The following is a 16,485-nucleotide window of genomic DNA, read 5'->3' on the forward strand; positions in this document are numbered from 1 at the left end:
GCAGGTAAGGCAGCTCTCGGCAGCTTATCAATAATGGAGAGCTAATATTTCAAAAACAATTTAGGCACCTCTATCCTTTACCTCATTCCTTACTGGCAAATGATAACAGGAAAGTACCCAAAACAAATCAGCAGTGACAAAAAAGTGTACAGTGCGGTTCTGGAAGCTGCTGTGTAGAGTTGCTGCATCATCTCTCATGTTGCCGTGAGTTGTGCCAAAAAATCCACATTTTGTCAAAAATATCCAGAAGTTCACTGATAAAACTGTGTGCATGTATGCAATCTATTTTTAACATCGTCAGTGAGTACAAAGATAAACATTATTTTATAAATTGTCATTACTTTCTATCCATATTCATCCTACATAATATCAATTTTCCTGATTAGATTTTCCTGTATTTCAAAAATAAATTCAATTCCATTCATTGAACCCTCTTTTTAAAAATGTTTGCAAATTATCAATTTCGAAAATAATATAAAAATCCTTACAGTAGGTAGAGCAGTTTATTCAAAAGAACACATATTCGAGATATTTCACCTGTAGAACACTTCTTTTGACAACTTTCAAAAAATTGTCAAATTTCACAATTCACACAAAGGAAAATGTACTCTGAAAACAATATAGTTTTAAATATGTAGCCACCAATCGTCATTAATTTATTCCCCTTAATGATTCTCGTTTAAGAATGAGGCTTTCAGTTCAATGTGCGAGGAAAGTTGTCTGAGTGTAGCACATCAGATTTCTTTTGGATCTATTTCAGTGAAACTTTGAGTGTTACCGTATTGTTAATCTGGAAGGTTTATCGCTTCTAATGAAAATGTAGGGAGTATATGTAACACAATGTTGTCTGTAACACAAACAAATAAAAATCAAATGCCAAACCAATTGATTATTGATATTAATTATTCGTTTCATAAACGTTCATTATTATTATTCATGAATATAATTCTTATAAAGCAATATAATTTCAACTCAACATATAGATACAAATATATTACAGAATGATTGAATCTTGTGACAAGACTAAAATTTATTTATTATATTATACTGATCTTACAAATCGTATTTTTTCAGCTACAGTTAACAAATTACAATCATCTAATACTGTGTAATAACAACTATGGCATTGCAAAGTTACTAGTTAACAAAATCTTATTCAAAAACTGTAGATATTGGAGATGATATAATATTTTCCAATTCCAGGAATTATTTTCCAATTTTCAATGACATGATAGATAATGTCAATATAGCAGTAATATGTGTGAGGTCCATACGTTCACAGTTTGGTATTCAGCATTTGAAATTCAAGAAGAATTTGATGATTGAGACTTATTTTCCGCGATAGTTTTTGTCAATCAAATCAGAATAGAAGCGTGTCATGTCATCTAGAGCCTCATCCGACCTGGGTCCAACAAAAATACTGAAAGACTTGAACAAGCGTGTGAGAACACCAACGGATCGATTGGCTTTCAAATCTTCATCATAGTAAATAGCTCCGGTACCGAGAAAAGATTCCGGGAATCCTCCTGAAAGGAAATTGGAAAATATCAGAGATGGAGAATTATTGCATCCGGAAGAGTTTAGAGAAATTCATAAAAATCTCAGATTCAAATTCCCGATGATAATTCTGATTATTCTATTTTTAAGTTTTCAGATTGAAGATACTGCTTCTATCCCTATTATTTAGAAAAATGAAGAGATAAAACATTCTAGCACATAATTTCCATTATTTAGAATCAATACCAATATTAAATCATTATTATTGTAGAGTGTTGGGTCTGGTGTGATACAGAATTTGAATAACTGAATGATTGGCATATTGCCAATGTGTGAACACACTGATTTAAGATTCAATGGTACAGATGAATCTCTTTCGATGAATTGTTTTCTATCTTGATTCTCGATGTACCATCTTTATGTGAAAACTTGTATCTCTAAAATTCTGTCTTCTGTTGAACTCACTTGCGATATGTGAACTATCTCTCTGGGAAGAATTTATTCGACACAATTAGATATTTTATTCCTGACCAGCAAAGCAGTATTCGATAGATAGTCAGACCAGTGGGGCTTTAAACTAAAGAGGGGGGGCTTTAGTCAGAGAGTATAGATTGTGAGTATAGTATAGAATATCATAGCAGTATAATAAAATGAATGAATAAATAATAATTGACTAGAATTATATCTAGGATGTTATTCTATACCTAATCTCTCGTTCTAGTGAGCCAGTATTGTAAGAATGAAAATTACTTACTATCAGTGCAATAGCTACCAAACTTCTTTATCTCACTCTCAAGCTGTTCACGTTCTTCATCATCCTCATCCAATTCTGAAATCAATTCTCTGCAGTCTGCATTATTGTAGAATGTAGTTCTGAATGAAAAGCGTTTTCCTGATTTGTCCCAACCTGTTACCTATACAAAAGTCAATGAAAATTTTTCATATTCAAATCAACTTCCATGAAGGTTGAAGTACAATCTATGGGAACGTTCATATTGGATTATAATGAGCTATATGAGGATTAAATAGCAATATCAATATCAATAATAACAATATGGAATCATATATGAAAGCAGTTCGAGAATGAGCTGAGTCGGCTTGTAGATTGGAAATGAATAATCGAATAATAATAGTTATGCTTGTGCAAAGTTTGCAAAATTGTTGAAATGAAATAATTGATTTCTATATTTCCAACTTCAGTTGATTCTCCTTGATTGATTATAATGATGTGAATAAAAGTTGATGATCAATATGCCAAGTTATTACACATTCTCCTCTGCTCATATCTATTTGGTAGATGGTTTAAGTATAAAAAAATCATACATTATTTATTAATCTACTAGCAGTCTCAAATCATGATATAACTTACTATATGATCAACATGAACTTTCTACTCTAAATTTTGATTGTTACTGAGTTACTAAATAACATCATAGAATAAATATTAGTTTGAAAATTGATAAATGACATGAGAAACTCTTCCAGTAAACGTACACAAATTAGGTGAGCTGAAATGGAGTCGTGCTTATTTCATGTGTACTACAAGTCATCCAACTGGGAAGTTAATATTCAAGATGGAAATGGACATGACTTTATAATGATTAATTTGAAAAATGAAAAATTGAAATTTTTATACATTTGCTCTGCCCATAACTATTGAGTGATCAATGTAACTCACTGTTCCATTTAAATATCTTATGTTGGATTTGGAGACCTCATGTCGATGACCTTCCAAATGTTTTCGAGAGCAAATTGCTCGAACAAACGAATTGAATTCGACTCTGCCTTTCAGTAGCAGAAAAGACATCGATTTGAGCATTTCTAGAACACCCTTGTAGCCCTTTGCTGCTATCAAATGAAGAAGAAGAAGAAGAAGAAGAAGAAGAAGAAGAAGAAGAAGAAGAAGAAGAAGAAGAAGAAGAAGAAGAAGAAGAAGAAGAAGAAGAAGAAGAAGAAGAAGAAGAAGAAGAAGAAGAAGAAGAAGAAGAAGAAGAAGAAGAAGAAGAAGAAGAAGAAGAAGAAGAAGAAGAAGAAGAAGAAGAAGAAGAAGAAGAAGAAGAAGAAGAAGAAGAAGAAGAAGAAGAAGAAGAAGAAGAAGAAGAAGAAGAAGAAGAAGAAGAAGAAGAAGAAGAAGAAGAAGAAGAAGAAGAAGAAGAAGAAGAAGAAGAAGAAGAAGAAGAAGAAGAAGAAGAAGAAGAAGAAGAAGAAGAAGAAGAAGAAGAAGAAGAAGAAGAAGAAGAAGAAGAAGAAGAAGAAGAAGAAGAAGAAGAAGAAGAAGAAGAAGAAGAAGAAGAAGAAGAAGAAGAAGAAGAAGAAGAAGAAGAAGAAGAAGAAGAAGAAGAAGAAGAAGAAGAAGAAGAAGAAGAAGAAGAAGAAGAAGAAGAAGAAGAAGAAGAAGAAGAAGAAGAAGAAGAAGAAGAAGAAGAAGAAGAAGAAGAAGAAGAAGAAGAAGAAGAAGAAGAAGAAGAAGAAGAAGAAGAAGAAGAAGAAGAAGAAGAAGAAGAAGAAGAAGAAGAAGAAGAAGAAGAAGAAGAAGAAGAAGAAGAAGAAGAAGAAGAAGAAGAAGAAGAAGAAGAAGAAGAAGAAGAAGAAGAAGAAGAAGAAGAAGAAGAAGAAGAAGAAGAAGAAGAAGAAGAAGAAGAAGAAGAAGAAGAAGAAGAAGAAGAAGAAGAAGAAGAAGAAGAAGAAGAAGAAGAAGAAGAAGAAGAAGAAGAAGAAGAAGAAGAAGAAGAAGAAGAAGAAGAAGAAGAAGAAGAAGAAGAAGAAGAAGAAGAAGAAGAAGAAGAAGAAGAAGAAGAAGAAGAAGAAGAAGAAGAAGAAGAAGAAGAAGAAGAAGAAGAAGAAGAAGAAGAAGAAGAAGAAGAAGAAGAAGAAGAAGAAGAAGAAGAAGAAGAAGAAGAAGAAGAAGAAGAAGAAGAAGAAGAAGAAGAAGAAGAAGAAGAAGAAGAAGAAGAAGAAGAAGAAGAAGAAGAAGAAGAAGAAGAAGAAGAAGAAGAAGAAGAAGAAGAAGAAGAAGAAGAAGAAGAAGAAGAAGAAGAAGAATGAGAAGAAGAAAAAAGAAATAAGAGGAAGAGATTATATAATTATGGAGATGATGGAGACGAAAAATTAGACAAATTTAGAACATGAGAGAAGGAGAGTAGGTACATGAGAGATCATAGAGAGGAAGTGGAATAGGAATAGAACATAATAATGAAATGGGAAGATGAGCGTGATAGAGAAATTTATTGGGATTGCCCTCTGACTAGTAGTCAGAGAGGAGTTTTGACTCTACCAGAATTACGAAACATAAATCTACCATACATAAATAATGACATTATTCACTCTGAAGTGGTGTATAACATCAGTCATTCAATTGCCATTCTCATCAAAATAATCACTCACTTCCAGAGTTTGAGAGTAGATATCACGTTCATCATTCCAATCAACATGGGTTTTTCCCATGTTGAGTTGTTGAGTTGTAGCAGTGGTAGCGGACGGTTGTGTTTTGGAGCAGCTCAGATAAGATAACCTGTTTCCATTCATTTCTTGCTTTTCAGAAATTAACGTAGATTTTCGTTTCATAACTATTACAGTAACATAATATCTTAATTTTTGCACGCCATTACATTTAAAAAATAACTTTAATAACATCATTCAGTAAGTAACCTCTTTAATAATATTATCATTAATTAATAATTTTTTTTATACTAATACCTCAACCTCTCACTGCATCAAATACTGAATCAGTAGTTCAAATTAAAGGTAATTTAAAGGTAACTTCAGTAGTTTCTTACTAATAGTATTTTTCATTCTCTGTTTTATCAATAGATATAGTAATAATAATAAGAATATAGTATAAAATAAATTAATTCCATATTTAATCAAGAATTGATCAACCATTTCCTTTTCATTCACGACAGAAGTTGGCAAAGTACATTTATTCATTGTAAATCCACGTTTATTATATCAATCTAAATTTACTCAGTGAAGTTCAAATATCTATTGAAACTTCTATTTTTATCAAATAACTAGTACAATTAATAAATAGAATTACTTTATTTCAACAATAAATTTGAATAATCTAAACCTTTTTAAACGTTCTCAACAATTTGAACGTGTCAGACCATTGTGATAGATTCAGATCACTCCTTTCCAGAACCAAATTCCGTTTCAACCATTTTCTGTAATAAACTTCGTAATTATTTGTCTTCTCATCGCTATTTTTCACGTTAAACAGATATTGTACAGGCCGAAATGGATGTTGAATTGGCGAGCTGCTTTGTGGAATATCTGTAAACATCGCATCTTGCGGCAGTTGCTCGTGGCCTGGGCCATGACAGGGCACGACCAACATTAATCCATTTCGCATTATTTTTTGCCTGATTGTTATAATTGAAATAATTATTTTTTCCGGTTATTGGTGGAGCGGAGTTGGGGACGGGGAGAGTCTGAAAGCCGTTGTCAGGGTTTGATGCGCAAGTGAAATTATCGTGAAGATAAGACTGGTTTTTGTTCGAGTCAGATAACCGCTATCTCCTTTTCATTCAACAGCAATAACTTTGAATTTTTCTGCTTTCCAATCTACAGGATACAGTACCTATTTTAATTATTATCAGCCAGTACAGAATTTTCTCAGCCGGTAATAAAAAAAATAAATAAAAATAAACAGTATCATAATATATTAGTATCATAATAATTAACATCTAAATCTCCTCTTTCAGTTAAAACCTACTTAAAAAAATAATAATAAAATAAAACAAAAATTATCAATCGGATGTAATAATCAAAATGAAATAGATAATTTAAAAACTATTGATACCTGGGACATTGATTTTTCTTTCAATACTAACTTCTATATTTAGAGTAGTTCCATCACATTTAATATTTTAGCAAATAAATTGGTGTTGATGTATCTGTCTAGTCGTATTGTTTCTTACTGGTATTGAGTTGCATTTGAATATTGTTGCTGTAAGAATTGTGTTTATGAGTCGCAATATTCTCTCTGTTCAAGTGTAATAGTCTTAGCATACGGTACGATAATAATGGCACTTGAACTTATAAAGACTGCTAAAGGGCAGCCAGGAATTGTATTTGAAGATTTCCGGTACAGTAGGGCAGTCAAACAGCGCTCAGGGGAAATTGTATGGCGTTGTACTAATAAATACTGCTCAAGCTGCATTCGAACTGACTCTATTAAATCTAAAGTGGTGGGAGAGCCAGGTAAACACAATCATGATCCACCAGCAACTAAACGGATGTTAGACGTACAAGAAGAAAATGTTGACAGCGATGATGCAAATTCGACAGGCCCGTCCTCACTCACATCACTACTCTCGCCTTATGTAACACTTACACCAGAAACTCCAAAATATAAATCTATTTCAGAGGAAAATAAATATCTTAGGCAAAGAGTGGCTGAACTAGAATACATGAAAAATGCGTTGACAGATAGAGCAGTAGAACTAGAGCAGCAATTGATGGAAAGGGAGGAAGCTACTACAAATAGGAAGTGTGATGGAAATTGTAACAGTAACTCTAAGCACATGATAGATATCGCATCACAGACTGATGGTTCCTCTGATGTTGTATATGACTCGCATTTGAAAGAGGACAGCGAGAGTGAGAAACGGACCAAGTCGCTATCCACTGGGGTGGAAGACTCCTCAACTATTGAATCATTATTGAATCTGCATCGCAAATCTGTTGATTATTTAAAAAATGTTAACGATAGGTTTCAAGAAGATATTATGGCTCTACAGAGAGATCTGTTGGAGAGTCGCCAACAGCTACTCAGAACAGAGGAGACAAATTGTTGTCTTCAGCGAACAATTAGTGATCTAGCAAATGATATCGCTCTATTCAAAGAAATGAAACCGATCCAAATGAATTCCACAGATGAATTTTCATGCAGAAGTAGTATGAGCAATCTTAGGAGATCTGATGAAGTGAAGATTAACATATGGTCGGATAGTCATGGGAGGGGAGTCCGTGAGTTGCTGGATCAGGCCTTGCCCTCAAATATTACTTGCACCTCATTTGTAGCTCCTGGAGCTCCTATTGAAAAAATATGTCAATCTATATTAAACGATTCTCAGATAAAAACTAGTCCTAATAGGGAAAATGAATGGACGATTATAATAGGAGGTACAAATAGTGTCACTGATGATTTTTCTGAGAATCATATTAAGGTGTATCTGAGGTGGCTGGTCAGGGTTATGGAGGAACATGCTAATAGAAATTTAATTATTACTACTATTCCTTACAGGTACGACTTATTTGCTAACTCACACATAAATTTGATGATTACTAAACTGAATAGAGCCATCCGAAAAATTCAGTATGTGAGTAACGTTAAAATTGTCGATCTCTGGATGTTTGAACCGACTAAGCATACACGGCATGGCCTTCATATGAACAGGTTGGGAAAGAAAACAGTATGCAAATTGATAGCGGGTATCATAACAGGAAAAAGAGAGCAGATAGAACAGACACATGAAAACGGCAGCCTTTACAAGCAGAAAAAGAATAATGTAATTGCATTTAAAGACACCATACAACCTTCACACAATATTCAATCTGTTGAGACATGTGACCTGATTGATTTAAACTGATTAGTCATGACAACTATGATAAAAATTATTTTTTATCAAGGCAAATAAATGACATGAATAAAGATAATGTTCAGAAGAGGAATATAGACAACACTTCTACAAAAGAGGTGAATTTTATGACAGAGGTAAATAATTGTGTAGATTTAACAGAGCAAGAGTCCTTAATAGATGAAAGTAATGGGTCAAGGGTGGAACAAGGTGAGATTATGGATCTGAATGGACTCGACAGGTCATATGTTATGTGTTTGAATATCCAGGGGTTTGCAGGGAAAATTGATGAAATAGAGGCTACCTTTGAAACATATAAGCTTAGACCATTGGCAATCTGTTTGAGTGAGCATTGGCTGGAGGCGGCAAATTCAGGTATCCTAAACTCTCTCACTGGCTATTCCTTGAGGTCTCTTTTTTGTAGGAAAAATAAGGCTAGAGGAGGAGTTGCAGTTCTACTCAGAGATGAAATTTCTTATCTAGTGAGAGATGATATTGGCGGTTTGTCAGTGGAGTGTTTGCTTGAGATTTCGGCAGTGGAGTTGAGGGATGATTGTTTTCAAAAAGGAAGGGGCACTGTTATCGTTTCAATCTATAGGCCACCCAATGCTTCATTCAAGGAATTTTTATTTAGTCTTGAATTGCTTTTTAAAAGATTACGTCTTGAGTCAATAAAGAAAAGTATATTTGTTTGTGGCGACTTTAATATTAATATATTGGATCAAAAGTCTAATAATAGCAAAAAGTTCCTGAATCTATGTTCTTCTTATCATTTAGGACCTATGAATAATTCCCCTACAAGAGTTCAATTTCAATGCAATCACACATCTATATCTTGCATAGATATTATTTTGACAAACTTAGAAATAAGTAATTTGAACTGTACTACTCTGGATATTGGGCTGTCAGACCATCATGCATTGTTCTTTCAGGTTTCTGAAGCTGCTTTGAAAATTAAAGGATCCTATGTAAGTAAAAGATATTTTCCAGAACCTGCTATTAAAAATTTTACCTCACGGTTGGAAAGGGAGACTTGGGAGAGTTGTTTGAGAGCCACTTCCTGTTTGGAGGGTTTTGGCAGGTTTTTTCATAGTTATAGACAATGTTTCTTGGAGTCTTTTCCATTGAAAACATTCAAGGTGAACACTGGTGACAGAGCTTGTAGGGGATGGCTGACTAAAGGTATTAAGGTATCATGTAAACGCAAAAGGGAAATTCTTGAGATGTTGCATTGCAATCCTAACCCTACCACTATGGAATATTTCAAGAAATATAAACTAATTCTGAGAAATGTTATAAGATTGGCAAAAAGGAAATTCCTATCTCACTGCATTACTTCTTCCAGCAATGTAACAAAGACAACTTGGAGGGTTATCAAAAATACACTTGGTAATAATAAAACTGCAGGTCCTTGTCCGGTACTCAGGATGGGCTCCAGCTTGATCTCTGATCCACAACAGGTGGCCAATTCCTTCAATAAGTATTTTAATACAGTTGCTGAAGGATATATAAACTTGTCTTCAAGGAATTCGGCTGGTGGAAGGAGATATGAGAGGACCTTTGATGCTCCCCATAATAAGCCTAAATCAGCTTTCCATTTCAAAGAAATAACATGTGATGAGGTACTCAATATTATCAATGGTTTAAAAAATAGCAGATCATCAGGGTGGGATGAAATTCCAACATTTATTTTGAAACGAACTGCTCAGCTTATTTCAAAACCTCTCTCACATGTTATCAATTTGTCGTTTGGAAGGGGGGAATTCCCAGATTTACTAAAATTCTCATCCATAAAGCCACTGTATAAGAAGGGTGATTCACAGGAAATGTCAAACTTCAGGCCAATTTCTCTGGGAACGGTATTTTCAAAAATATTTGAGAGAGCAGTTCATATTCAGTTGAATTCCTATTTTGAGAGAAATAATCTTTTCTGTGATTCCCAGTTTGGATTCAGGAGGGGTAGAGGTATTGACAATGCTGTTTTTGGACTGAATAAGGAGGCTCTTAGTGCTTTGGATGGATCGCAGAAGGTACTTGGTATCTTTTGCGATCTGTCCAAGGCCTATGATTGCGTGGATCATGACCTGCTTTTGTCCAAGTTGTGGCACTATGGTGTGAGGGGAGTTGAATTTTTGTGGCTGCAATCATTCTTGCGGGGTAGATACCATAGGGTTTCAGTTGTTGCTGATGGAATGGTTTTCAACTCTACTTGGTTGGCAATGAATCGGGGTATTCCACAGGGATCTATTTTGGGACCATTGCTCTATCTGGTATATGTAAATGATATCTCAAAGTTTGTTAATTATGATCTAACTCTATTTGCTGATGATACAACAGCTCTCATTAAGGGTGGAAATGTTGATTCTTTGATTGAGGGAGCAAAAACTTGTTTGAATGAGCTTAATGAGTGGTTCAACTATAATGGTTTGTCATTGAACCCTAGTAAAACCAAATTGGTGCCTTTTCATGCTCGAAATGCCCAGGGAACGTTTCATGTTAAACTAGACTCAGATACCACCTTGAAGCCCTCTGATGGAACCACTTTTCTGGGATTGTTCTTGGATAGTGATATGAAGTGGAAGTCTCACTCTTCTGAACTGTTGAGGAAGCTGAGTAGAGCAACATTTGCGGTGGGTGTGATCTCCAGGGTTGCAGGTACAAGTACAGCGTTAATTGTGTATCATGCGTATTTTGCATCCCATCTACGCTTTGGTATCATTTTTTGGGGCAGAACAACAGAATTTGAATCTATTTTCAGGACTCAAAAAAAAGCTTTGAGGCGAATATTCGGCCTGACAGACAGGTGTTCTTGCAGACCCATATTTAGAGAACACTCCCTCCTTACAGCCCCGGCAGTTTATGTCTTAGAGTTAGCTCTATTTGTTTTTAGAAATAAGGACCGTTTCCAGGAGAGACAAGTGGCGCATTTATATAACACGCGATTCAGGGGACTCAGGTATCCAGAGCACAGGCTGACTCTCTTGGAGAAGGGCCCTTATTACATGGGCATCAAGGTTTACAATGTCCTACCACAGATAGTCAAGGAAAGTGCTACTCCTGGTTTATTTAAGAAAAAATTAAAAACCATTCTCATAGGTATGTGTCCATCTAACGCTTTCCCATTTTCCTGCACGCATGGTGCAGCTGAAAAACAAAAATTATGGTCTCAGACATTTTATTGGGATGAAAGATGAAATGGAAGTAATAGGATGAAGTTTCTTTATCCTTCATCCTTCATTCCCTACAGATAATATACATACATTATTTATTGGATGATAAGCCTATTTTCTTCAATTCACTAGGCAAATCAAATAATCAATAAGAAACAAGTCTCAAACTATTTAAAAGGAATGAAATAAAAGATACCATCAGATCCCAGATTTCAATGAAAAAATATTCTCATACATACCGTATTGTATGTTTTGTTTTGTTTTTTCATAAAGAACGGTGATAATTTATTTACGCTCATATATGAACTCCAGTTTGATGGAACAGCCCACCTTTTATGTGAGACTGTTTATTCCTGAGTTGAGAGACAAGTCACCTTGTATCTATGCTGCTAAGTATCTAAGTATATATATCTAAAGTATATATAAAAATTATATTCAATTATAGGATATATTCACTGTTCACATTATTGATGTCACATGGTTACACTTCATGGTTGCTATGGGCAACCAACTTAATGATGACCTTGTTTATAAGTTATTCAGTTTGTACTCAACTATATAACAAAATGGATGTTAATTGAACATATAATATTAATTACTTTAGAACATAACATTGGCGACGAGGGTAATAATTGGATAAATTGATAATGCCGAAGAGAAATACTACGGTGCCGACGAGGCACAAGGAAGGAAACGATACGGAACTAAATGTACAAACAACCTTCTCAAACCAAGAGAATTGGCGATAGACTCAGACTCTCCTATGGCTGAAAGGGATTGGAATCACTGAAGAAATACTTTTGAAAATTTTATTCAGGTTTCTGGAACGAAGCCTGAATACCAAATGATGATGCTGACAAATTCTCTATTACCTGCACTATACGAAATAGTGGAAAACTATTCAAAGTACAAGGAGATGATGTCCATGTTGGAAGAAATGTTTGTTAAACCCAAAAACGAAATTTATTATCGATACTGTCTTGGTACAGCGAAACAACAAAATGGTGAGTCAATCGATCATTTTTACACTGAGTTAAAAAGGCTCAGCTTAGCATGTAATTTCACTGGTGTAACTACCGAAGAGAATAGAAACGTAAGAGATGCTTTTGTTTCGGGGTTAGATTCGACAGAAATCGATGAAAAACTTTTCAATTAGGGAATATGAGCCTGGAAGAAACTGTAGCTCAAGCACGTATTTTTGAAACCGCTAAAGCACATGCAGATTCATTCAAAAATACATACATCAATTATTTTTATAATAATTTTTTTATAATAATTTTTCAATTATTGATGTATGTATTTTTGAATGAATCTGCATGTGCTTTAGCGGTTTCAAAAATACGTGCTTGAGCTACAGTTTCTTCCAGGCTCATATTCCCTAATTGAAAAGTTTTTCATCGATTTCTGTCGAATCTAACCCCGAAACAAAAGCATCTCTTACGTGTTCGTTTCTATTCTCTTCGGTAGTTACACCAGTGAAATTACAATAGAATTATTCTATTGATGAAAATGGATTGAATCAGTTTAACAATGGAAATAATCGATATAAAAATAACACTAAAAAGGAGTTTACAATGCAAAATGAAACTCGTAGCTCTAAATTTTCGTGAAACCAAGACAGGTACCATTTTCTCTCAAAAGTAAAGTTGAAAGTGATCTCACAAGATTAGAAGATTGTGGTATTCTAACCAAAGTTGATAACTCGGATTGGGAACTCCAATTGTTCCAGTTGTTAAACCTAATGGACAAGTGCTGATTACAAGGTCACTGTGAATAAACTAATCACAGATGAGAACTACCCAATTTCAAGGATAAAGGACATTCAATCACAAATGAATAGAGGCAAACTTTTTTGCACTCTGGATTTCTCTAATGCAAACTGTTTTGCACTCTGGATATCTCCATATGCAAATGGATAAAAGGCATGTATAGAGTTGACCGGTTAATGTTTGGAGTCAAATTAGCACCTGCTTTTTGGCAGAATTTCATGGATAGAACTCTGCAAGGAATTCCTGGTGTACAATATTTCTTTGACGATATAATTATTCAGGGTAATTCAGCGGAGGAGTTGATGGCTAGACTGTGTATGGTACTAGAACGAATGTGACGTAGCAATTTGAAACTGAACAGAGATGGATGTAAATTCTTTGAAACAAGTATAAAATACCTTGGACATTGACGCTCAAGGACTTCACAAATCAGAAGACAAAGTTGACAAAGTTTATCTGGTAGACAGTCAGATAATAGCTAAAAAGACTAAAGAAGATAAGTTCTTACAACCAGTACTACGTGCACTGCAGACAGGAGAATCTGTTGAGAGATTGGGTTTCCATGACAATGAACTGTCACTTCAGGATGGATGTATATTCAAAGGTTGTAGGATACTAATACCAGAAACGCTTCAACGCAATCTACTCAAAGAACTGCATGTACATGGAAAAACATAGACAAGGACATTGAAAATATGGTAAGGACTTGTGAACAATGTTGTTTGAAACAGAATCAACCAGAGAAAGAACCAAATCATACATGGCTTGCTACTCAAAGACCATGGGAGAGGATACATATCGACTTTGCAGGACCAACACAAGGGCAGTACTATTTCATCATAGTGGATTCATTCACCAAATGGACTGAAGTAATTCCCACTAAAAACTCGTCTTCAGAATGGTGTATCAAGGAGCTACAAAAACTATTCGCCACATTTGGCCTACCCTTGGTTTTGATCTCGGACAATGGGAGTCAATTCACATAATTTACTTTCAATAAATTCTTATCTGCAAACGGAGTGTACTCAAAACAGTGGCAACTTACCACCCATCTTCCAATGGGCAAGCAGAAAGATATGTCCAGACCGTAAAGAATTCATTGAAGGCAATGGAAGATGAAGGAGGAAAACTGGAAGTTAAACTCTTCTGGTTTCTTATGCAGCTTAGACAGTCACCCAATGCAACTGGATCGAACGCCTACAGCTTAATTCACGGGATAGATATTAGGACACGCCTAGGACTGTTGCGGCCACGGTCTAATACAAGTGCAGGAGCACACGAAGGAACTAGAAGAGCCAGGCGAGAGTTTAGGGTGGGAGACAAAGTACAGGCACGAAATTATTCAAATCCACGACTGAAGTGGAGCTTTGGAGAAATAATTGCAAGAGAAAGTGAACTTTTTATATAAAGTGAAAATGGAGGATGGTTCAATATGGAGAAGACATATTGACCAATTCCTCAAGTGTGCAATTTGAGTGGGGAGAAATGTCACATGGTTACACTTTATGGTTGCTATGGGCAACCAACCTTATGATTATACCTTGTTTATAAGTTATTCAGATTGTACTCAACTATATAATAAAAAAAATTTCAATTGAACATATACTATTCATCACTTTTGAACATAACAATTAATGATAGATATATGCATATATTGTCAAATATTAATATTATAATAATCATGAATATTGTCATGAGAAGAAACAGTTCCAGCCTGATATGTTAATTTCTTCAAAAGTTACATCACTTTATTCTATCCTCTAAATAAGTATTATGTTTTATCAATGTTATGGAAATTAATTCCACTATCCATTAAAGAACATAATATTATTTATTATTCAAAACTTCCCTATTCAAGTTCATGAATCGTTGTTGATAAAGCATCGCACTTGGATTCTCGTAGCTAATAATTCGTTATGTTACTCATCAATAACAAATAATAATATTAAATTCTCCTGGTATATTGGAAGTATAAGATGGAATGTGAATTCTTCAACAGACCTGTCACAATTAGATCAGTTCCCACAATAGACGCACTGCAAACAAATACAAAATTTTCAGAAGTATTGCTCCATATGTAAACTCCAGCAATCCAGGGAGAAGACACAACTTCCATCAGATCTGTATCGTTCGATTTGTATTCCTTGTCAATCCCTTCACAAGCTGTGGAATATAATTATGGTGAAATACTCCATCATCAATATGAAATGAAAACATCACTGTGTATTTTTCCAGTGCTGATCAACTAGTTCTCTGGTTTTCTTTCGAATGGGTCTAAACTTTACATGATTCAAAGGAGAAAATCAGAGGGGAGGGGGTAGTTGGTTCGATAGAAAAATGTATATTTCATAGCAAATAATAAGATATTTTGAAAGCAAATCAAATCAGAATTATATAATTATATTATGAGAGTAATGGTACAGTATAATGAGTATTATGGCACAGCAGTAACGCGCGTGATTCTGGTATTGAATGTTTCCGATTCGAATCCAGCCGAATTCGAACGGATTTGCTACAACTGGTACGAATTTTTCAACTCCAATAAAATAATACTTAATGCTTTTTTTGCTCATTTCCAATTTTCACTTATTGCGTAGCGCGAGTTACACCTGTCCAATGAATTATTAGTAGCTGCTTACAGTTAGGAGTATATTTATGTCACTAGTAGTTCTGTGAACAGTAGACCTTACGCAGTTTTCTCATCCACAAGAATCTAGTGTCACCTGTTTACTAGCTTCTCCAGATATCAGTGTAATGCATGCTATGAGTAATCCACTTGTCAGCTGATTGATTATGAATAGTTCAATAGTCTGATTAATCCTAGCTTCAGAGTAGATGATATAGTAATAATATCGGAGTATGGAGGAACTTCGTTTTCCTCTCATATTATCTTAAAAATGCAAAATTTCAAAAAACCTTGTGTATATATCGACGCGCAGTTTCAAAAGGATTATTCCTGCCAAATCTCATAGAATTCTTCCAACATGTTTGGCCGTAAATGCGTTACATACACACAGGCGAGAGAAAATCTAAATAAATAAATAAATATCTTTATTGTCACAGAATGTTTACACATTATAGACAACGTCATGTTTGGTAACTCTAGTAAATACAAGGCAAACATGAGCCTGCAACAACAAGCACACAAAGTCAATTTTACAAAGTTCAATACATCCATTACACTCTAAATTAGGTATAAATTATATTTCCCAATCACTTATCAACTACTTATATATCATTTATCATATTGATTATATATACATTTTCCAATTTATAGAAAAATAGTCGGCTATTTTATATGGGGTTTCTTCTATTAAAGCTTCCTTTACTTTCAACTTAAAAGCACTTTTACATAAAGATCTTATAGTGGCAGACAAATAATTATAAAGTTTCACCGCCATATAGGGATTTAGTTTTTGAGATGCACTGTGCTGATACCTAGGAACTCTTAAGCTATTTTCATTTCTT

The 16,485-nt window shown here is 34.5% G+C and overlaps 1 protein-coding gene across 1 annotated transcript in view; it reads right to left on the reverse strand.

The window, feature by feature from the left end:
• Positions 1 to 480: 480 nt before the first annotated feature.
• Positions 481 to 16,485, reverse strand: part of LOC111061328 — a 53,890-nt gene continuing 37,885 nt past the window's right edge. The window contains exons 5-7 of the mRNA XM_039425968.1: positions 3,176 to 3,342; positions 2,252 to 2,411; positions 481 to 1,526 (exon numbers count right to left, since the gene is read on the reverse strand). Coding sequence (XP_039281902.1) covers positions 1,330 to 1,526; positions 2,252 to 2,411; positions 3,176 to 3,342 — 524 coding nt within the window. The 3' untranslated portion in view covers positions 481 to 1,329. The remainder of the gene's footprint in view (positions 1,527 to 2,251; positions 2,412 to 3,175; positions 3,343 to 16,485) is intronic.

Source organism: Nilaparvata lugens, chromosome 4 (assembly GCF_014356525.2).
Source record: "Nilaparvata lugens isolate BPH chromosome 4, ASM1435652v1, whole genome shotgun sequence".
Taxonomy (NCBI): domain Eukaryota; kingdom Metazoa; phylum Arthropoda; class Insecta; order Hemiptera; family Delphacidae; genus Nilaparvata; species Nilaparvata lugens.